Source organism: Mytilus californianus, unplaced genomic scaffold (assembly GCF_021869535.1).
Source record: "Mytilus californianus isolate M0D057914Y unplaced genomic scaffold, xbMytCali1.0.p SCAF_17, whole genome shotgun sequence".
Taxonomy (NCBI): Eukaryota; Metazoa; Mollusca; class Bivalvia; order Mytilida; family Mytilidae; genus Mytilus; species Mytilus californianus.
This window is the reverse complement of record NW_026262659.1, coordinates 10857234-10882055: the sequence shown is the minus strand read 5'-3', so window position 1 is coordinate 10882055 and position 24822 is coordinate 10857234. Positions and strand designations below refer to the sequence as shown.

Genomic DNA, 24822 nt, shown 5'->3' with positions numbered 1-24822 from the left:
ATGGTTATCGTTCTCATTCATTAAAGGATGATTCAAACTCAAAATCAAAAATAATGAATACAAAGAATACAAAAAAATTATAAATTTCTGATTGGTTACAATGCGTCGTGGTTGGCCGTGTATTCATTATTCTACTACTACTGTGAGTGTATAGAATATCAAACTCATAACAGTGTAATGCAAAATGATGCATTCGTCAGATCGTACAAAAAAACAATTTGATATATAATTTGGATATATGTTTTAGTATATTATTAATCAAATATGATAATTTGGGTCGAATCGGTGAACATGAATTCGACAGCTAATGCCCCTTTAATGACAACATTGAAAAGTGAAAAAAAAGACACCAGGAATCACCCTTTCGTTGACTGATCCGGCCCACAAAAAATATTGCTATATCGATAAAACGTTGATTACATAAAGTTTTAACCTGTAACATGAAAACAAACAGACCTTGAAAAAAATCGTTATAATACGATTGCACGTGCGTTTCTGTCTATTCATGTTAATATTTATGTTTACATCGAGCTATATGACCATCGGCAGTCTTCGGAGGTCATCTCGATGGATAATTAGATGGCTTCTAATCTAAAATACGCACGAAATGCTGATCCATTATAACTAGTCCATGCATAGTTAATGGTTTCTTTTTTACTATCTGTAATTTGAATATATGTTTTAGTATGTTATAAATCAAATGTGATATTTTGGGTCGAATCGGTGAACATGAATTCGACACCTAACTTGCTGTTTATTTATGAAGTAATTAAAAACGAAATTTACTCACTTGATTATTACGTACATTTCAATGAAGTTAATAATTAACAGTTAACCAAATTAATAATAAACATATATAAATGTCTATAGGACCCCATGTCTCCCTCGTAGTTTACAATTTCATGATAAGTGAATAACGAAATTTGAGATAAAAGTACATAACATAGTAACATGCAATTTATTACTTTGCAGATTCCTTGGACTTGTTTAACTGATTAACAGAAATCTTTACTGAGATGGCTGTACTAGTGCAGTCATTGTTTTATTATTCTCATTAAAAGCAGATAGTCATTGGTTTAATTGGAACCAGACATTGCAATTTGTTTGATTCATTTGTTTTTACTATAGTTGAAAATCTAAATTGTGTGATATCAGTTTGAAAGAATTTCGTTTCGTGTTCCATGGAATCAGCATTATACATGTTTATCGGGTTAGAAATACTGTTTAAAGCGAAATATTATTGTTTGGTTTAGGAACTTTTTGAATCTTTTCTATGTAATGATACTTACCCATATCTGAAAAAAAAAAAAAAAAAAAAATTCGTAAATTATGAAATAGAAGTTGATTCTTTCACTTGTTAATAAAATTCTGCATATTAAATTAGGCATCGGTTGTTGACTATGGCTAACTGGTAAAGTCGGGTTGTAAATAGTACCCAACCATACACAAAAGTAATGAACTTGTTATTTGATTACAAATAGTCAACATTGCTTCCAAGAACAGGAAGGCTGAGCTTCGTTAATCATTGTTTCATAATGGAAATGAAAGGTTGTGTATAAACCGATAACCCAAAATCCCTACATTCACTTGACAATCAACCATTGAAACTACACTGTGCGATGACGGAAGGAAATTTTGTACGGCCCAGGTTACGATGATGGTCGGATCTTTTGCACAACCTCCACACTATACGATCATGGTATAATAGGAATTTATTACGGCCTCCATAGCGTGTGGTGATGATAGGAAATTATGTTCGACCTACACCGTACGGTGGTGGTAGGAAATTTGTACGGCATCCCTCACCGTACAATTATGGTTTTAAATACTTTTCATTACATATGAATTTGGATGGGAAAGGAACTTAAAGTTGATTATTATATTTTTATGTCCTTAACCATCTAACAGCCTCCACAATGATAGGGAATTTTGTACAGCATCCACACTGTATGATGATAAAAGTAACTTTATACGACCTCCCTACTTTACAATGATGACAGGAAATTTATACGACATCCACACCAAACGATGATAGTAAGGAACTTTGAACGACCTCCCCATCGAACGATGATGTTAGGAAATTATTTACGGCCCCAACAGCGTACGATGATGGTAGAAAGTTTAGTACAACCTCCACATCGTACAATAATGGTAGAACATTATTTACGGCCACCACAGCGTACGATGATGGTAGGGAATTTTGTATGGCATCTTTACCGTACGATTATGGTTTCTAATTTTTGTCATTCTTATGAATTGTAATGGAAATGAAACTCAAAGGAGATTGTCCTTCACCATCTTATCATAATATACCTGTGTTTTCTTTCTTAAGGATACTTACATGGAACTGAAAATTAAAAAAAAAAAAAACGATAGTAATGAAGTCGCACCTGTTTGCTCTATTTTCAATAACAAATTTTATATCATCACAGAGCATCAGTGGGTCACATTTTAAAAGCAAGGATTCAAAGCTCGCTTGGAAAACGTTTGGTCGTAAGCAATAATACATATAACGAACACGGTATATCGATACAAGCTCATAAAATACAGATGTGACTATCATGGAAGACATCTGATGATAACTATTTGGTTACTAATTCTAATAAAAAAGAATGAATCAATCAAATAGTGCGTGCATATGGGAAACACCAGATATCCAATTCATAGATGTTCAAGGCATGTGTTTCAATGATGTCCTGGATTCTTACTGTTGAAGTTTGAACTTTACAATTGCAATACTCAATAAATCTTACTTTCCCTAAGTTCTCGATTTGCGGGCGTGTGGTAAAGTTGGACAATTACTTTACAACAATATAGGGTTTATTCCCTGGCATATAAGATTCCTTTCAAATCAAACGGACCGATTTAAACGTACGGCAGAGAAGGATTTAGCAATGAAGCAAACAAACATAAAGCTTAAACCAGACATTTTTAGAACTTTTACATAGATATAAAATATTTTCAAAACTGTAAACGAAAACAGTATTTGAAATGTAATATGGTATAGACTTTGATTATTTTCTTGGATGTAATAGTTTTTTTTTCAATTTTTTTAATAAAAAAAGCGTCTATCAATATCCTCTCTGATCTATTGAAACAATATTAGGTAATCAATTATCTGGTCAACAGTGCTATATTAATATAACACGTTTTTGTAAATTTTCAAATAAACGCAATAAGTGAAATTCTCTTTATTGAGAGATTGCGTTGATCTCTTGATGTCTTTCGGTTAACTGTGTTGTTGGGTTGTTATATCATTGACGTATACTCATATATATTATTTTTAAATTCTTTTTTTATTTTTTTGTCATATTATAGCTCCTATTGTTGCTACATATTTATACATCCATGGTTTTCAAATGTTTAAGTTTGGCTGTTTCTGATGGGGTTAGATTCAGAGAGGCGCTTCGAACACCAAATATTTGAAAACTGTATTCATCTGTCATAGAAATTTAACATTTTGGTTTATGCAAAGTAACACGAACAAGATTGATATTCAAATTCACAAAAAATGGACGTTTTATTGACTTACCTGTCAATTGGAACAATTTTCTCATGCCTATAAAATTATAAAAAAAAACGAGATATAAAGTGTTTTTCAATACTTGGAGTTTGACGTGACTTGATAAAAACCTCATCAAAGATACAACGTGTATGATTAAAGTACGCCAGACCTTTGGTATATGTGATACTCATCAGTGGAGTTCGAATTTAAACAGTTGCAATGCCAAACTAAAAACGAAGTTAAAGAGCATAGAACCATATATCCCAAATAGATATGTCAAATCTGGCTTAGGCAAAATATACCTTGGAGTAGAAAAATGTTAGTTTGTTTAATTAATTGTATTATTATATAAAGAGTAAAACAGAAAATGATGTATCATTGATATTTCATGTCAACATCACGATAACTGAATCCAAAAAACAGCAATATTCAAAAGCTACGAGAAGAGAGGCGAAAGATACCAAAAGGGACATTCAAACTCATAAGTCGAAAATAAACTGACAACGCCACGGCTAAAGAGAAAAAAGACAAACCGACAAAATCTAAAGACTGAGCAACACGAACCCCACCAAAAACTGGGGTGATGTCAGGTGCTCCGGAAGGGTAAGCAGATCCTGCTCCACATGTGGCACACGTCGTGTTGCTCATGTTAGTACAAATTCGGTAATAAGTCTAATTCGGTAGGTTACATTCGGGGAAAAGGGGACGGGATTATAGTTACGATATTTGGAACATATCCGCTATCATCTGTGAAACGGATATTCCATAACGGCCATCCAACTCGTGATGGCATCCGTAAAATTAACGAAGGGATGATTCCAACTTCCCCGCTTGCAACTCTTTGTTTAATAGTTTCCTTGTGAGCAGCAACCCTCTATCAAGGAAATCATGACAGGAAATACAAGCCCTGGAATATCGTATCAACTGGGAGATATATACTCCGTATGAAGGAGCTGCTGGAATGTTGCTACATAGATACGGAAAGTTCACATTTGGGAAGCTGACATCATCTCTTTTTTCGAAAGTTTTGTTTTCAACCGACTCTCATTGTCAATTTCTAGAAGTCGTCTTTTTGACAAAATCTTTTCTATTAACCGGCCATTGTCCTTTTTAAGTAAAGACACATGTCATTGAAACCACTGCTGTAATTGGGAAAAGTCGTCACAAGAATAGTCTAAGTAGTCTAGACACATTGGATAACCGTTATATTTGACATACATCTTTGATTCTCCTCTGACAATTTCATGATCGCTAACTCCACTCAACGATTTATATGTATTACAAGTGTTGGCCTATTTGTTGCGAAGATATTTAATGTGTTATGACCTCTTGTTGGGAAATCAACTATTTGTCTCAGTGTTGACATGCTACTCTCATTTAACTTGTTCTTGTACATGTTGCCTTGCTTTGATGTATTCTGCTCCCAGTCCACATCAAACAAGTTATGTGTCCGCATGCACATATGGTATCTTAAGGCTATTCTATGCTAATATCTCGGATTGTATTTTATAGTGAATATGCATAATCAACAAAATTGTATACATGCTTCAATATCTTGTACATCATTTTCTAAATGCAAAACATGGATATTCAGTATTATCATTAGTCCCCAGATTTGGAAGGTAATCTGAGGATTGAACAATTATCAAAGCATATTCAATACATGATAGAATGTATTAGATAATATAATCAATCGGGTGTTGGGTGGTGGTTTAAGGAGGTTGGTCAGTATGGTCTTGGTGTTAATGTTAAAATTCGTAATTATTATGCAATATCTGTGTTGTTGCAATTATCAATTTATTCCACATATTCCAAATTTATTTGGCAATAGTCAGGGTGAGTGGCAAACTTTCCCTTTTTTGTAGGTGATTTTCCTTTCATTCTTGGTTGAAGTTTCTTATTGTGGAATGTGCAGTTACGGTACGATATGCGTGTGTTAGTTAGTAATTTATTGATGAAGACGACGTGTTGTTACTTTGACCTTATTTTGATATTTTTTTCGTTGGTTTGTTGTAATATCTCACATAGCTCGTTATAATCTGTATCTTTATTTTTATAACTCAAAATCATCTATGTGCTATAGAAAATCTGATGCGTAGCAAGAATACCATGAGATGATTAAAACTTGAAAACGAAAGTGTGAGACTACTAAACACAGTAATGATAATTCAAGTAGAGGTCAATTTAAGCTAACAAAGGACAACAATAAACACCAACAAATGCTACACCCGTTAACAAATCCTTAAGTTTCTAAACGTTTTATACTTAGTGTATTACCAGCACCACGGATGCCACTCATAGGACAAACAAATTAAAACCTACCATTGGCACCCGAAAACAGACCAGGTTTGCTCAATATCAGGTTGTATGCTATGAAGAGATTTTTTCGAATTTGATCCATTTTTGCTGATAATATTTGCTCTACGTCTATTCATGTTTTTTGTTTATCCTCTTATTTTTTATTGGTCTAATGCGTGCGTGGATTTGTGCATCAATCTTCTCGCACTAAGAGGGGGGAAAACTTCTGTAAGAAAGGAGATTCGCCATTTACAAATAAGAAAATGTAGGACTTGTACAATCAAGAAGAGCAACAGGCCGAGGATAGAAGAAACAAACATTTGAAATACTACAAATAACAGATTAAGAACAGTATTTGGACCCCATGATTAGAATGAGTGTCAATGTTATTCTGCTTGTGTTGATGAAAATGTTTCTTATAAAACTAAACAGTTACCCGCAGTTGTTGCATCTGTAAAGCTTTCCTGCTGTCATTATTCCCTGCTGCTCTTCACTTCTGTAAAATATAATGTGAATACACATCATTGCTTTATACATATAACGTTCCATATTTGACAATTTTACACGTATGTTTTAAAGATTCAAATTAATCTATAAATCGGCCGATATTTTCAGCTAATACTTATAAATATTACTGCACGTTGCTACTTTTTTTGCATAAAATAAGCAATGTTTCGAGTATACGTTTTTTTTATTATTATTATTCATCGATTACTAAATTAAAGCAAACATTCAAAATTAGTTAAATTTAAGAAAGCTTTATAAACAATCAGAACATGTTATTATATAGATATTTTGTGACAAAATATTGATCTTCCTTATTCGTTTCCAATCTAATATTACTAATACACAAACATATTGTGAAATGCCAACTGTATTTCAACTCACAAAGAAACCCTTTTAAGATCAACATGTAAAAGCTTGACAAATATTCACATAGGCGTTTGTAAAAAAAAATAAAAATATAAAGACTGTTATCAAGAATGTGTTATTATTTTTAATAAGCTCTCGCTGGTCTAAGATTAAAGTTTACTTTCCGTTTGAAAATAAAAATGCAAAATAATCATTCCAGAGTAAATTTAGGAGTATAAGTGCAAAAACACCTCAGCATATACCATGTATGATCTACTTTAAATACACCATGTTATCCCAAACCACCAAAGAAATTTGATCGCATTTCCTTAAAAGATTTTAGGGATAGTGAAGAATAAAGAGATATGTCCCATATATTATAGTGTTGTTGAGTTGCTGTATAAGAAATCTTAACTTCATTTCATCCATCATAAATTGCAAAAGATACAACCCATGTTTCATCAATCGTCTTAAAACATCACCCATTGAACCTCGATTGTATGGCTAAAATTTGTCACAAAAATGTTTGTGCTATAGATTGTACTGAAAAAAGTAAAATCACAAAAATACTGAACTCCTAGGAAAATTCAAAAAGGAAAGTCCCTAATCAAATGGCAAAATCAAAAGCTCAAACACATCAAACGAATGGATAACAACTGTCATATTCCTGACTTGGTACAGGCATTTTCTTATGTAGAAAATGGTTGATTGAACCTGGTTTTATAGCTAGCGAAACCTCTCACTTGTAAGACAGTCGCATCAAATTCCATTATATTGTCAACGATGCGTGAACCAAACAAACAGACAAAATAGGTAAAAATATCAAAAATAGGGGTACAGCAGTCAACATTGTGTTATCATCTTAATCACTATAAAAACAAACAAATGTAACAAAGAATCACAAAAAGGCATACATCAAATTTTAACATCCTCATTTTGCTTTTTTTATACGATTTTATTTATCTATGTAAAATCCACCCATAAAGGATGGAAGGTTTTAAGTACTGGCGTAGAATCGCGCGTTTGACGTCACATAGGTAGATATAAAATAATTTTGTCGTTCAAAGTATGACGGGATACATACGTACAGAGTCACGTCAAATGGATATCACAAAAAAAAACAGAATTAACAGTAAAAGTAATATTAATAAAAATAAATTTGTCGTTCAAAGTATGATGGGATACATAAGTACAGAGTCACATCAAATGGATATCACAAAAAACAGACTTAACCGTAAAAGTAATATTAATAAAGACAAATAAAAGAATACTATAACACGTTATTAAGATGATAAACAACGTCAGTACGCAGAATCTATACTTCAAGACCATCGTGTATTATTTGTGAAGTTGATACGGAATATTTATCAACAAGGTCTTGATACCATCCGACTGAGTGTTTTTTTGTAAATCACCTTTTCCCTTTATTGTAGGTTGGCCATGGTGTTTTTTCCATGCTATGAGTTTCACTGAAACCAAAAGATTTATTCACTTATTTTTCTTTATACAAATAAACAGTCTTACACATAAATTGCAAATCTGTCTCAAAATTTGCAGATTTAGGCAAAGAACTAGACAGATTGTGTACTGCTATTGTACAATCCAAGATGGCGGTATACAGTGAATCTACCTTAACCTTTACTGTTTAGTCCATTTTTTTGGTAATATCCTTTTCGCGTGGCTCGGTATTTATACATCCCGCCATTGTGTTATTGTGCTATGGTCATATTTTGTATTCTTTTCCTTCATCTTTGCTTATGTGCTTTGTCTATAGAGTGTCTTTATGTCGTTTTGGATTTTTTGTTGACATAGTTGTTTGATGTTATAGTGATTTAGATTATGACACAATGTTGACCGCTGTTCCCTAATTTTTGACATTTTTACCTATTATGGCTGTTAGTTTTTTCACACGTTGTTGTCAATATAATGGAATTTTATGCGACTGTCATACAAGTGAGAGGTTTAGCTAGCTATAAAACCAAGTTTAAATCGCCATTATTCTACATAAGGAAATGCCTGTACCAAGTCAGGAACAGTTGTTGTTTAATGTGTTTGGGCTTTTGATTTTGTCCTTTGATAATGGAGTTTCAGGTTTGAATTTTCCTGGGAGTTCGTTCTTTTTGTTATTTTACTTTTTATTTAAATTGGTAAATGAATTATGTAATTGATGGATGTATATATTTTTAAACGCATTTAAATCCAAAACGACATAAAGACACTCTATAGACAAAGCACATAAGCAAAGATGAAGGAAAAGAATACAAAATATGACCATAGCACAATAACACAATGGCGGGATGTATAAATACCGAGCCACGCGAAAAGGATATTACCAAAAAAATGGACTAAACAGTAAAGGTTAAGGTAGATTCACTGTATACCGCCATCTTGGATTGTACAATAGCAGTACACAATCTGTCTAGTTCTTTGCCTAAATCTGCAAATTTTGAGACAGATTTGCAATTTATGTGTAAGACTGTTTATTTGTATAAAGAAAAATAAGTGAATAAATATTGCCAAAATGTTTGAACAAATACCAATATTTGTGGTTTTTAGAATCAATTTTTAATCTTGGCCGTTTAAGGGGAAATAACTCTTATAGTAAAAATGTTATATTGGAATGATAATGAAATTTTCATTTTTTACTTGTAGCAAGAAAACAAGTTCAGTGAAACCATTTTTTCTTTTTATTTTTTTAAAGCATATTATAAAACCTATCTTCTCATAATTTATTTCAAAAATATATCTCATAGATTTCTTTTTATTCACAAAAATGTGTTTTTTCATGAACAATCTATACAAATTAAGGCACTTTTGCACGACTTGTAGCTTGAAAAATAGCACGGTGTCCCATATATACTTTTTATTATATTTTTTTTAAAAAGCATAGTAAATTCTTCATTTTGGCAAAATGTAAGAAAATTCTATCTGAGGAAATATATACCAATGATCCACCTTAAAAATAAACATAGACAAATAAAATGGACACTATAACACGTAATTAAGATGATAAACAACGTCAATACCTATAATCTTTACTTCAAGACCCTCATGTATTATTTGTGAAGTTGATACGGAATATTTATAAACAAGGCATTGATATCTTCTGATGAACGTATTTTATAAAAAGGATGAGACGTTCTTTGACATCACTCTGGTTCATCAACTTTCTGCTCAGACACCGGTGACGTTTCATAAAGTCTGAGTAGCAGCTGCAAACTCTTGAATACCGAATGAGTTGGGAAATGTATATGCATTACGCAGGTGAAGTTTGTTGTTGCTAAGGTGTGTGAAATTTATAATTCAAAAATTAAACCTCTCTTTAAACAGTCATCACCGGAAAACATTGGTAATTTACTTGTCACATTCCTGAGCAAGACTGGTCTCTAATGTAGTGCCTTTGACAAAATCGTATTTTGCAACTCAAGAGACGCTAAACAGCAATTTCTACTTAAAATATTGTTTGGTCTTTTTTCACCATCTCTCCTTATTTAAACATTTTTTTTTATCAAATTGTTTGTTAAAGAATATAAAACATTGCAAGATACATGGTACTGTGATCAGAAAACGTAAAAGACAATTCTAAATCAACAACATAGCACGACATTATCATATCTTGTATTTTAATTATTTTGTCATGTCTATTGTGAATTAAGGAAACTATGGGACGGTTAAATATCAGTTGTGTTGTTGGTTTCTTGATTTTGTTTCTTATAACACATGAACAAGACAGTATTATAGTGTTGTTGAGTTGTTGAATAAGACATCTTTACCTCATTTCATTCATTATAAATTGCAAAATATACATCCCTGTTTCGTTAATCGTCTTAAAATTTCGCCCATTGAACCTCGAGTTGTATGGCTAACGTTTTTCACAAAATGTTTGTACTACAAATTATATACTCAGTTTTTTTATGAAAGTTCACCTTGTCTCTTTATTGTAAGTTGGCCATGGTGTATTTTCCATGCTATGAGTTTCACTGAAACCAAAAGATGTAAAAATACGATTTAAATGCGTTTAAAATAAAATAGATAACTCAGAATATGATATAACAAAAATATATACATAAATCAATTACATAATTTATTTCCCAATTTAAATAAACCTCTCTTTAAACAGTCATTATCGGAAAATATTGGTTATTTACTTGTCACATTCCTGAACAAGTCTGGTCGCTACAATAGTGTTTTGAACAAAATCGTATTTTGCAACTGGTTAGACGCTTAACAGCAATTTCTACTTGTAATATATTTTGGTCTTTTCCCACGTCTATCCTCGTTTAATTATTTTTTTTTATCAAATTGTATGTTTAAGAATATGAAACGTTGCAAGATACATGGTACTGTGATAAGAATACGTAAATAACAGTAAAATACAATTCTGAATCAGCAACATGACACGACATTATCAGATCTTGTATTCTAATTATTTTGTCATGTTTATTGTGATTTAAGGAAACTATGGGACGGTTAAATATCAGTTGTGTTGTTGGTTTCGTGATTTTGCCTCTTTGAAACACCTTAACAAAGTACAGTTCCTATTTAACATGCTTGATTATATCAATCTACTCAAGCTGATTATGCGAATGAAGAAGAACATGAAAATATCATTTGGCTTACGTCATTTGAAATCTATGTTACACTGGTTACATAATAAAGTCATTGATGCATAGCAGACAAGAGACACTTACCCTGTCGACAAGCCCGATATCGCTCTTTTAGAGTTCAGCTGATTCCCTCAGTTTTTGTTTATTACCTTGATTTGTCTTCCTGATCGATTAATGACATTTCAACATTGGTAAAGTACTATTGTCTAAACTTTTATGTATTTAATATACAAACCTCACACTATACGTTCCAAACAAACCAAGCAAATTTTGTTCAGATATTAATTTTGGTGTATATCTAATAGAAGGAAGAAGTGGAACGGTTACAACCTCGAACATAGATATATCACTATTCAGGGTTTTCAGCTTTTGAAGAAGGGTAACATCGTGTCTTGTTTTGTTAAGTTCTTTTCCTTTTTGTTCCAATAGTTTTCCCTTTTCTAATCCCATTTGCGCTTCCACGATAATTTTTGTAAGCTTTTCTCGTTCTTGCTTTGTTTTATTATTTATATCGTCGATCAGTCTTTGGATTGTACGATCGATCATTGATTTCATTTTTCGTGCTTCCTTTATTATTCCATTAATGATGGAGTAAATGTCTGTATCAAAATCTTTGATTCCACACTCTATTTGCATTAAGTTTTGGTTTGCTACATTTAATTTTATGTCGATTGCTTTTTGAATGCTCTTAGTCAAAACGGTGACGGAATCGTCAATATCAGCAACGTTATGACCATTGTGTTTCCCTGCAATGCATTTTCTACAAACAGGCACTTCACAGCCAGAACAGAGAAATATAAAATCTTCATTGTGTTCTTTACACTTTGATTTTACTTCCGGGATCACATCTAAACTGCTCTGAAATACATGATTTTTCGTCCCTGTTTGCCTCTTATGTAAACTTTTACAAAACCCACAAAAATATTGTTCACAATCAGTACAATAAAACTCACTTAAGGCACTCGTACAAATATCGCATGTTTTTGTACCTACCTGCGCCATGTTTGTCGTTAAGATACAAACGATAAGAGGTCAACAGCTAATCATCGTTGGGGACGTCATCGCTGAGCACGTTTGTTTACGGAGAGGACGCTAAGGAGAGATAACTGTGTCTGTTTTTATATATTTGAGATGTGTCATAGTTATCTCGCTTTAGATAAGTTTATAACAAGAGATTTAAACATGTTTGAAGTAACATGAGGTTTTATAACGTTTTTTAAATAGTTTCTATGAGACAGAAACCAAAATGTAATAGAAAAAGATGTTATGTAATATTTAAAATTACAAAGAAAGAAAACAAATCTATACTGTATTTACGCTTGACAGCGATTTCAGCAAAAATATGCCAGCTTTTGTAAATCTTCTTCTTCTAAAAAAAAAATTATGAATCCCAATATAATTTTTAAATGTAAATTTTGATAACGTCCTTTGGCAAAAATATCTGAAGAATCTTATAGTATGTCCTCATATACCATATACAATGTACAAACAACGATCTGCGCGATGATCTATTTTTTATGCCAAAAAAGTCAATCATTTAATGATACAGGCAGAGACATATAATACATAATATATTATATGTCTCTGATACAGGGTACTAGTAGTCAAAATTAAGACTTTTTTTCTACAAGTATATGAAACATTCCTGAGCTTGATTAGTATTATTGAAATGAGATCACTCCCAATCCGTTCCAATATATTCGACCAGCCAAAGTGTTTCGGGTACCTATTTAGATCAATTATATATTTTAATTTGATCGAGGCCGTACGCTCATCAGCGACTCTAGCCTTGTATATAGGTTGTATTGTTCTTCCTATATGCAGAAATAAAGTAATCAATTGTTATTACACAGAGAGGTATAAGGAGTCGGACACTAGGTGATCTTATATACATATTTGAAATGATGTTATACATTTGTTATAACTTTTTAGAGTTATTTCTCTTCTTTCAGTTTAGCAGATGTCAGGTATTCTTTGAGATTTTTGTGTTTTTTGTATGCAATCATGGGGGGTCTCTCATAAAGACTCTTGCATCTCTTTCGATAATATTCCAATGCTTTCTAATTACTCTGTTCAATTGTTTAAACATTGGGTTGTACTTTAGGCGGATTCAGGGGGTGTCGGGAGTGCGCCCCCCTAGAATTTGCAAAGCATGGGTTGTCATCAGCTTAATAAAGTATCTGAAGAGACGACGAAAATTAATGACGCCGCATTCCATCCGTTTTAATATATAAAACAGTAAGTTTAACAGGATCAACGTGATTACTAATCAACTGACCTGCTGTTTATTTAAGTTATTAATACTTCAAAGGAAGGTGTCAAACGCAGTGCTGCGTTTGATGACAAATATTATAGGCTTTTATTAGTTAAAGAAAAAACAATTGTTACATTGTAGTTGCGATTTTTATAAACAGGTTCTTTGATAATCCAAAACCTTCCTAACTCACTTTACCACGAAGTAGGTGAATGTGCCCTACCCGCGGCTGGGTATATGTTATTTCATCATGGCACGGCCAAGAAAGCAACCCAGGTTAGATTCTTTCTTAATGAAGAATAGAAATACTCAATAAACTAACCATTCGCTTGAACCAGTAACTGAAAGGTTAGTTTATTAATTTGTATCATTATTTAATATCTCTGTGTCTATATATATATTGTTAATTGTGGTGATTGTAGATTGTTGTCAGGGTGGATTTAGGCGCTTTTAGCTTGAAACTTTAATTTCTCGCTAACTTTTACCAAAAAATATTTTTCGCCACGCTTCGCTTGGCGAGATATCTACATTCCACCCACTCAAGAAGAATATTTTGGTAATTTTACCGAAAATGTTAGCGAAAATTTAATTTTGATATAACAATGTTGAAGTAGAAATTTCTGTAATCAAATCAGTTTTTTCTCTCGCCCAATTAAATAATTAAATGCTTCCCTCAATTGTTTTGTTCGTTGCGTATATATAATTTGTTTTAGATAGGAACTATAATTTGTTTTTACAGAAATAATATAATTGCGAGCTATCAAGATTGTGGTAGGCGAGACAACTCGACCTATAAACACGATGATAAATGTATTTATAGTAGCAAATAATTAATTTCTTTATTGAATAGAGTTATAGTCATGGACCAATCAAATAATGTTTTATTGAACGTGCCAGTGGTGGACGTACTATCCGTTGAGTGTCCTGATCGGAGATCATTAGGCTGTTGACCACTGTAGATACAAACAGTAGTTTTTTACCTTGATAAATTAACCGTCATATGATCTCCAGCGTATACGAAATGTAGATTATAGTATTACCATCTATTATTGAACGTTAGATTGAGAATCGGTGTTCACTTCAGAATTTATAGTTTAGTTGAGCAAATATGATCATAAAACGATCACATAAAGGTTAAAAGCCCATACATTTGATATTATTACATATATTGTTAAAAGGAAGTTGGCTAGAGTCTTTATTTGGCACTTAAAATCTACTTAATATTATGCATTATTTAACTATTCTTTTTTATTTATTAAGAAACATTAAAATGCAATTATTCTAATTATTGACAATTGTATTGCGATGATATGAAAGGGTGATAGTTGGTGTATCCACAACAGTATTATCACATGTGTGTTTTGTCTGTATGTTTGAAAACGTTTTATAGCTGTTTTATAGTCTTTTCTTCTCTCGCTTACATAAGATGTGAAAGTTTTAAAAGCAGTGGAACCAAGACATTTTGTTTTAACTTAGTTTGGTTTAATGTCAAATGTTCTGCCATTGAAAGGATGCAATGGGAAATTATATGTATTTAATAATTGCTTCTTGAATTGGAGTTGGTTTTATATTTACCTCGATAATCTTGACGTCTACGGGGGTATTTTTCAATTTGTATGTTTATAGATCACTCAAATTATCAGGAAGGGGGACACACATTGAATAATCCTTCAAATAAGACGTACTATTCATTTGTATCTTATTTGTTACACCCACAATATCTGGGATTCAAGGGAATTGTATACAAAAATTTAATTTTGGTTAGAGTTTTCTACAATTTATGAGGAGAAAATGATTTATTTGCAGATTTGTTATCAAAATTCGTACTATACCAGGACCATAATAACTCAACAATACCATCATAGTATACTGAAAACATTTGACTGTTGGATATAATTACATAATACATCTTTTGAACATTTTCCATAAATGACTAGTTTGAAAAAGGTGCTCTTAACTGTAGGAGTCTGTCAGAGGAGGTGAAGAGAAGAGATTTTTTTTCAAGATATAGGAAAAAATATGATATAATTATATTAAAAGATACACATTGCACTGAAGAAAAAGAAAAACAGTGGGCACACGAGTGGGGGTATAAGGCATTCTTTAGCTCTGGGTCCAGCCACTCAAGAGGGGTAGCAATCTTAATAAAAAATAGTTTTACATTTATTATTCATCAAGAAAAAAAGGATCAGGAAGGCAATTTTATCATTCTAGATATGACCATTCAAGATTATCGACTGTCTCTTGTTGCAATATATGGTCCTAATGGGGACTCTCCAATTTTTTTTGAAACTATAAAAAGTCTAGTATCTGGTATAAAAAATAGCTCCATAATTATGGCTGGAGACTGGAATATGGTGCAAGACTTTGATAAGGACACCTCAATTATAGTGCTAAAAACAATATAAGAGCACATGATAAAATTTTAGATATGATAGAGTCCCTGGACCTTGTTGATATATGGCGAGCTGTAAATCTGGATACAAAAAGATATACATGGCGTGGACCTTGTCTTAAGCAAAGCCGTTTGGATTACTTTTTAATTTCCTCTGATCTTGAACCATTTGTAAAAAATGTAGACATGGATATAAGATATAGGTCTGATCATTCTCCAGTCTTTGCCTTACAGTTTTACAATCAAATTAAAGTAAAGGCACATGGAAATTTAATAATAGCCTTCTACATGATATGGTCTATGTAACTGAAGTAAAAAAAAAATGCATTAGGGAAACTATAAATCAATACTCTCTGCCTGGGAATGATCTAGAAACAGAATTATCAGTAAACCCACACATGTTTTGGGAACTCTTAAAATGTATGATAAGAGGGAAAACAATATCATATGCCAGTTATATAAAACAGAAAAACACAAAAACCGAAAATGATTTAGAACTTAAGTTAGCTAAATTACTTGAAAATTATGAAATAGATCCCTCAGAATTAAGAAATACAGAAATTAAAATTTTAGAAGATGAGCTTGTTCAACACAGAGAGAAAATAGTAACAGGTATTATGGCAAGAGCAAAGGCAAGATGGGTAGCAGAAGGTGAAAAATGTACTAACTATTTTTGTAATCTTGAAAAAAGAAATTATAATGAGAAAATAATTCCAAAATCAATTAAGGATAATGGAGAGGAAATTTTTAATCAAGGTGAAATTTTAGAAGAACAAAAATCATTTTATGAAGAATTGTACTCCTCAACAAATCCTATTCTTCATCAAGAACATAAAAATCTATTTTTTGATGAAAATAATCCTTTTATCCGCAAACTTTCTGATGAACAGAGGTTACAGGCAGATGGTAATTTGAATGCTAATGAATGCTTAAAAACATTGAAAAATATGAAAAATGGTAAATCTCCAGGGATAGATGGATTTACAACCGAATTTTATAAATTCTTTTGGATAGACCTCCATGAATTTATTATAAAATCTTTTATAATAGCTTAGAAACTGGAACTTTTTCTTTTAGTCAAAAACAAGGAGTTATAACATGCATTCCAAAAGAGGGTAAATCAAAATTTCAATTAAAAAACTGGAGACCTATCACTTTATTAAATGTTGATACAAAAATTGCATCAGCTGCTTTAGCAAATAGAATAAAACCTTTTCTTGGGGATATAATCAGTGAAACACAGCAAGGTTTCATTAAGGGAAGGTATATTGGAGAATGTACCAGGCTTATTTTTGACGTTATGGAAAAGGCAGAAGATGATAATCTTCCAGGTCTTTTACTTTTATTAGACTTTGAGAAAGCTTTTGATACCCTTGAATGGTCATTTATAGACTTGGCTCTCTCTTTTTTTAGGATTTGGTCCTATTTTTTGTATTCAGAATCTCAGAGCTGTATTATAAACAATGGACACTGCTCTCAATTTTTTAATATTGGTCGGGGTGGTAGACAAAGTGATACTTTATCTCCTTATCTCTTTATATTATCTTTAGAACTTATGAGCGCTGCACTTAAAAATAACCCGGAGATAAATGGTATGAAAATAAATGATTCAGAATATCTACTAAGCCAGTATGCAGATGACTCATGTCTTTTATTAGATGAGAATGAGCAATCTCTAGAAAAATGTTTATATACTTTAGAAAAATTCTCTGAGTGTGCTGGACTAAGGGCTAATTTTGATTAAACTGAAGCCATATGGATTGGGTCAAAGATTCACTCAAGGGATAAACTAACAACTACAAGAAATTTGAACTGGAATTATTCAGGAAAATTTAAACTTTTAGGAATAAAATTTGATCTGTTCAGTGAAAATAAAACGCTTGTAAATTTTGTGGAAAAAATACAAAAAATACAGAGCTTACTTAAGTCCTGGGTATATAGAGATTTAACATATATGGGAAAGATCACTGTTATAAAGTCATTAGCACTACCTATTCTAATTCAGTCATTGACAGTTTTGCCAAACCCACCAGTTGATAAAATAAAATAAATTCAAAATATTTAGTTTCTTGTGGTCAGGAAAACCAGATAAGATTAAAAGAAAAGTTATGATAGGGTTATATGAAAAAGGGGGGTTGAAAATGCCAGATATAAGATCTTTTTGTTATTCGCTAAAGATGACATGGATAAATAAACTTTTAGACCCCTTGAATATATCCCCATGGAAAACACTGTTAATAGATCAATACAACAGATTCGGAGCTGACAAAATATGGTTGATGACCCCTGATGGTATCCAAAAGATTTCTACAAATTTTAATAATTTTTTGAAAGATATTTTACTTAACTGGAATATCCTAAACACTGTCACTAATGACACTGCTGAAGGGATCATAAAACAATCCATATGGCTAAACAAAAGATTGACAATAAATAATAAAACTGTCTTTTACCAGAGGTGGGTTGAATCAGGAGTTTTCTTTGTAGGTGATTTACTTGATGAAAATAGTGAATTTTTGACTTTAAAGGAATTCTGCAGAACATATAATTTTAATATTAATTTCTTGGAATACCATTCTATACTACATATGATACCAAAAGCCTGGAAAGATCTGATCACTACATCAGTGAAAATTATGCACATATCTAATAATAATTTTGAACTTATTAAAAACAATAAAAAGTCATGTCAATTCTTTTATAAAATATAAAAAAATCTTGTCAATGTATACAGAACGTCCTACAAAACAAGAAGACACAATGTGTAAAGAACTAAGCACTCATATAGATAACTGGGATTTCATTTATAGTTTACCCTTTTGTTGCACTAAAAACAACAAATTTAGTATGTTCCAGTTTAAGATTTTACATTTATATACCTATATGGAATTATTTTCTTTCAGCACGATGGATCATTCTTTCGAAGAATCAACCCGGACGATACCATGTTTCAATGAAATATGCTTCAAGGCATAAAATAATGACCTGTGTGAGGTCATTATTTTCCTTGATAAAAATGCAAACTATAATTTACTTGCCGATTTGGGAATTTATTTTTTAAAGTTCAATCTATGATAGGTGTTAAAAAAAATCGTCATTGCCCTAATTTTAATTTTAGAAACAAATAATGTGAAGTTTTGTTAATTTATCGCTACAATACAGAGACATTATCATATATGCGAGATGAATTTTAATGTAAAACTTTCATAACACTTTAAAATAAAGCCAGATTTAACAAATTCGTGTGTAAGATTTTGAAAATCTTATTGATTCACACTGTATAGGTTGATTGATTGATGGTTACTTAACGTCCAGTGGCAAATATTTCATGCATGTTCAGGACGATACACACTGAATAGGAAATCATACTGTGACCTATATGTATTTATATTCGTTTTCGTGTAACATGTACATGTATCACGATTTCATGCCCCCTTCGTGTCAGTTCTTAACTTTTTAACATTTATGTATACCTTCTACTCTATCAAATGATTACCTAATAAAATATTCTTATATTCTATTAAATAACATTCACGTACCTCACAATGAGGTCGGGTGCGGGGAGGGTATATAATTATATCCTGATTATCTGTTAAAAAAATGTATTGCTATTCAAAAGAAAATCATTCTGAATATTTCATTCGATTCAATTAAAATTGTTGAAAAAATAACCACTTTTCCGCGATAAAATGTCATTAGAAATAGACAAAAAAAAAAACATAGCACCTCACCCTTTCCATAAACTAAGTTGGTACAATAAATTACTTACAAAGTGTCTTGTATTTTTCATACACCGTTATCAGATGGTAACAATTCATTTGTGTCTTACTTCATGCAGTTACAGTAATATTTTTATTGTGAATGGATAATAATTTATAAGGTTTATATCTAGATTAATTAGTGAGTTTTATTTCACATTCTAAAAGAGCCGTAGGGCGTATTAAAACCTGAACGCATTAGAAAGAAATATCCCACTTTAGTGTGGTCGGTAAAATAGGATGCTAAATTTTGCAAATCTTTACAAAAAACAATATTTTTTTGACGGTATATAAGTCAGATAATGCATATTTAAAGGTTTTTCTTGTCGTAGAACACACCTCGGGGTGTCAGGATTGCCCAAAGAAAGACCTCCCTACGGTCGGTCTTTCATTTGATCAATCCTGACACCCCTCGGTGTGTTCTACGACAAGAAAAACCTTAAAATATGCATTATCTATAACAGAACTCTCGCTACAAATGCATTATTGCAGAAATATGGGTTAAAAGAAATTATCGTTAATTATCAATTTTTAGATGGTGACGTTCCCTTGTCACCTTCTTATGGTGTTTATATATCTCAACTTGTACGATTCGCTCGTGTATGTAACAACGTATTAGATTTTAGCGAGAGAAATTTATATATTAATGAAAAATTATTACACCAGGCTTTTCGATATCATAAACTAGTCAAAACATTTACTAAATTTTATCATCGGTATAAGGACATCATTCGTAAATATAACTCAACATGCAGACATCTTATACGTTCGGGTATTTCACATCCATCTTTAATGGTAATATTCTTTACAAAGCACAAAATGCAAGTATTCACCGCAAAAGCTAACAAAACCTTTAAACAGACTTATTAAGAAGGGATATAGTTACGATACTGGTGTCAGGTCATTAAAGATTGCATATTTTGGCTTTAATATTGATTCACTTATAGGGTCTTTGCATCGGAATTAAACATATTTATTCTAAAACCAGCTGTTGGCATGACACGGGTTGTGTTCTTCTCATATATTTTATGACGGTATAATACTAAACCCCTAACAGGAGGGATTGTGCCTGATATTCATATGATGAAGACATAATCTTTCAATCAGTTTAATTGAGGTCTGGAGGTGGCATGTCAGTAACTGCTAGTAGTCTGTTGTTATTTATGTACTATTGTCATTTTGTTTATTTTGTTTTGTTTCCTATTCTGACATCGGACTCGGACTTCTCTTAAACTGAGTTTTACTGTGCGTACTGTTGTACGTTTGTTTTTTCTACATTGGCTAGAGGTATAGGGGGAGGGTTGAGATCTCAAAAAACATGTTAAACCCCGCCGCATTTTTGCGCCTGTCACAAGTCAGGAGCCTCTGGCCTTTGTTAGTCTTGTATCATTTTTAATTTTAGTTTCTTGTGTATAATTTGGAGTTTAGTATGACGTCCATTATTACACTGAACTAGTATACATATTTGTTTAGGGGCCAGCTGAAGGACGCCTCCGGGTGCGGGAGTTTCTCGCTGCATTGAAGACCCATTGGTGGCCTTCGCCTGTTGTCTGCTCTATGGTCGGGTTGTTGTCTCTTTGACACATTCCCCATTTCCATTCTCAATTTTATTATGTAGTTTCTGTAATGAAACTAAAGAAACTATAAGTCACCTTTTCTGGGAATGTACCCAAGTTAGAAATGTATAATTAGAAATTGCAGCATTTTTTCAAGTTAAAAATAATCTAACTTTAATATTAAATGCGGAAAATATTGTTCTTGGGTCAGAGTCTTGGGATGTTTCCCTAAACTTATTCACTATTCTGATTAAGTATTACATTTATACATGTCGCTTTAACACTTCATTACCGACTCTTACAGGGGCGAAAGCTATGACTAAAAATTCCTACCAAATAGAAAAAATATCTACCTCCTTTTACACATCCCCTAAAGCAAGAGAGAAATTTGATAGTAAATGGGACTTGATTAAAAACTTAGTTTACAATGTGAGGAGAGATCTTTCTTTTTAGTACTCACTTAAGGCTTTATAATAATTTATGTAGAATTAATAAAATGTTGACGCACATCACAACTGGACATTGATTTGTGTGCATCATACAAGTGCTATCTGTGATGTTTATTGATATTGTTATATATTGATATACTTGTTTTGCTTGATTGTATTTGAATTATCTCCCCTTGACTTAGGTTGTCTTTTACTGTTGTTATTTATTTTGTGATTCTGTCCAACATGTCCTGTCTGACCTTTATCTGTTAATGATCTCTGGTGGCCTCTCCTGGTACCTCTCATGTTCAACATCATAGTATTGACAGTGATGCATATGGCAAAAGGAGAAGGCTGATGCCATTATTAACCTTATCAACATATTCATGTACTCTAATCCAGAGTGATAAATGATGAGTATGATCTAGTGGATAATTATCATAAAGATAATATAAAATTAGCATTTTTAACTTTTTAACTTTAGACTGTTATTGAAAAATTTAATATTAATACATGTATTATAAATTATTTATGTATTCATGTATCACAATGATTGGTGTTTTTTCATATAACATAAAAATAAATTACAAAAAAACTATACTATACAACAGTTCAACGGCGTGTATCAACTAAACTATACAACAGTACAACTATAAACAACGTGTACAACTCAACATTTATTCAACTATGCATTTACAACTAAACAACAAAATTGTTGTATATTCAACAGAACTGTTCAACTTAATGCACGTGTTTAACAACTGAATAAAATATTCAACTAAAATACAACTAAAAATTTCAACTTCATGAGCCAATACATGATGGCTTACAACTTTATACTGTTTTAAAGTTCATCCGGATATAAAAATCTGTTTGGATATTTAATAAACAACTCTAATGCTGACTGAATAGCGTTGATAAAAATGTCATTGCCAATATATGACAGATGTACGTCATCATCGGCGAAAAGAGTTGGATGGATATCATCAAAATCAACATGTTTGATAGCCTTGCCCCCAACTTTGTGTAGATAAGAACTAACCACGCTATTTAAACGGGCTCTAGACCGTTCTATTGCCTTTTTATTCATGGCATTCCTCCAAGCTCGCCTTGGCAAAATGTATGACCAGATTAGAGTTGTGTTTGGTAACGATGACATTAACTGATGTAAAGTGTCCTTAATATTGTATAAAAGTTTACCATTTTGAATGTTACATAAATCATTACCACCGCCATGAATAAGAATTATTGAATTCAATTCAATCTCCATTTCAACAATGCACTTATAATTCAAGGACCCATATGCCATAACATTCCTGAATGACCTGTCCACACAATACCGTATCCAAGTTTATCTAGACCAAGATCAATACAAGTTGCTCTAGTTTGAGTGTGTTCAGATGCCCTTTTTACCAAAGATGAACCAATGATCCAAATGTCATTTTTTGCTGAAACCAAAATTAAATATTAGGAATTCTAATGTAGCGCTGGATTGACGACGACATCCAGCGTCACATGGTTTTGATCTGATTTTCAGATTTACCAGACATAAAGGCTGATGTCGCTGCTCCTATTCTAAACGAATGCGTATTAAATCTAGATGTGTTTAAACTCAAAAACTGGAGTCCTTTGTTTAAAACAGTCTGAAACTGAAATCTTGTCAATGATTTCCCATTAATATGGCAAAAAAAAGGACCATCATTTCCAGGTCTAATTTGCAAAAAAAGCTTTCAAACTATGTAGAGGACAAATCTCATTTGATTCATTTTTATCCACAACTAAAGTAGTGGATCTCCCTTTTTGATCAGTTTTTAAAAATTTTATAGTAACAAACAGCTGATTTTTTACATGGTCAATATAAACATCTCGCCTATGTAAAACATGCTCTTGTATAACATTTGATGTAATGGCAAATTCACTCACACGTAAAAATGCAGCAAAAGCTAAGTTAAATGCTGTTTGAAACATTATGGTTTCATATCTAGAAGAGAACACGTGCCTCAAAGCCGCATTTAATCTGATCAAAATATTAATAGTTAATGGTTCCCTGAGATCTTTAGACTTGTAAAGTCTATCACAACCACCCAAAAGTTTCTGAATGATAAAAGATTTAGCTAAATCTTCATTCCCTTGAACTTTTAATTTGTAACTTATTCAAGATATATATGATCTAATTGTAGATGATGAATAATGATTAAGTGACAAAAAACCAATATAACGAATAATTTGTCTGTAACTTGGTGGCCAACTCAGTGGAATAGACTATTCCATCCTGAACATATTGAACGAATGCATTGCATTTTCATAAACGTTCTTCGTACTTTGAGAAATGGAATAATTTAACAATTTTGAAGCTTCTTCATCAAAAGATCTAAAAATTCTTGTGGAATAGTCTGTGGCTTCAGGTCTGCATTGCTTGTTACTTCTCTGAACTTCTTCATATGTCCACGAAATAAAGCATCAGCAATAAAATTGTCTTTTGAAAAAATATGCAACGCTTTAAACTGAAAATTGAATATTAATGTCCACAAAACTATTTTTCTAAACATAACCCTGTCATTTTTTGAAGATTTTGTATTTAAAATTGTAACAACAGCCATATTATCACAATGAAAAATTATCTTCTTATTTTTAAATCTTTCTTTCCATAAATAGATGGCCAAAGCAATAGGTATTATTTCCAAATAAGTAATGTCACTTAAAGTTTGTCCCATTTATATGGCCATTGTAAAATTGCCCATGACCCATTTAAATAAGCTGCAAAGCCCAATGAATGACCACATGCACTGTCAGTATACAAATGTAAATCAGCATTTGAAACCCAGTCTGAATCTTGGATATATGTATAGCCATTAAATTCTTTAGGAAAATATTGCCACATTTGCAAGTCATCTCGTATTCCTTTGGTGAATCTTATAAAATGATGAGGTTTTTTAAACTTTTTAAAAGAGCTATATAAACGCCTCATAAATGCCCTACCGGAAGGAAGAGCCCTTGCACAAAAAGCCAACGAACCTGTTAAAGACTGCATTTCTCTGAGAGTAACTTTTCGTTTTTCCAATACCCCATTTATTTGATTTTTTAGTTTTTCAATTTTATCATCTGGTATTTTAACCAACATCTCATCTGAATCAATTAACAAATCTAAATATTCAAGTTTTGTGCAAGG

General features: G+C 32.0%; 1 protein-coding gene across 1 annotated transcript; it reads right to left on the bottom strand.

Moving 5' to 3' along the window:
• Nucleotides 1-657: 657 nt before the first annotated feature.
• Nucleotides 658-12337, bottom strand: LOC127726468 (E3 ubiquitin-protein ligase TRIM71-like). Its single transcript, XM_052233845.1, has 6 exons — nt 11498-12337; nt 10582-10635; nt 6240-6299; nt 3533-3559; nt 1290-1295; nt 658-661 (listed from the first exon to the last, which is right to left on the bottom strand). The coding sequence occupies exons 1-6, from the start codon at nt 12262-12264 to the stop codon at nt 658-660; spliced, it is 918 nt and encodes a 305-aa protein (XP_052089805.1). The 5' UTR covers nt 12265-12337.
• Between the last annotated feature and the right edge of the window lie 12485 nt (nt 12338-24822).

Coding starts and splice junctions, on each gene's coding strand:
- LOC127726468 (XM_052233845.1), bottom strand. CDS start 12,264: ATGGCGCAGGTAGGTACAAAAACATGCGATATTTGTACGAGTGCCTTA. Junction 10,636..11,497: donor TTTGGAACGTATAGTGTGAG/GTTTGTATATTA, acceptor TTTTGGTTTCAG/TGAAACTCATAGCATGGAAA. Junction 3,560..6,239: donor TACAGATGCAACAACTGCGG/GTAACTGTTTAG, acceptor ATAATTTTATAG/GCATGAGAAAATTGTTCCAA.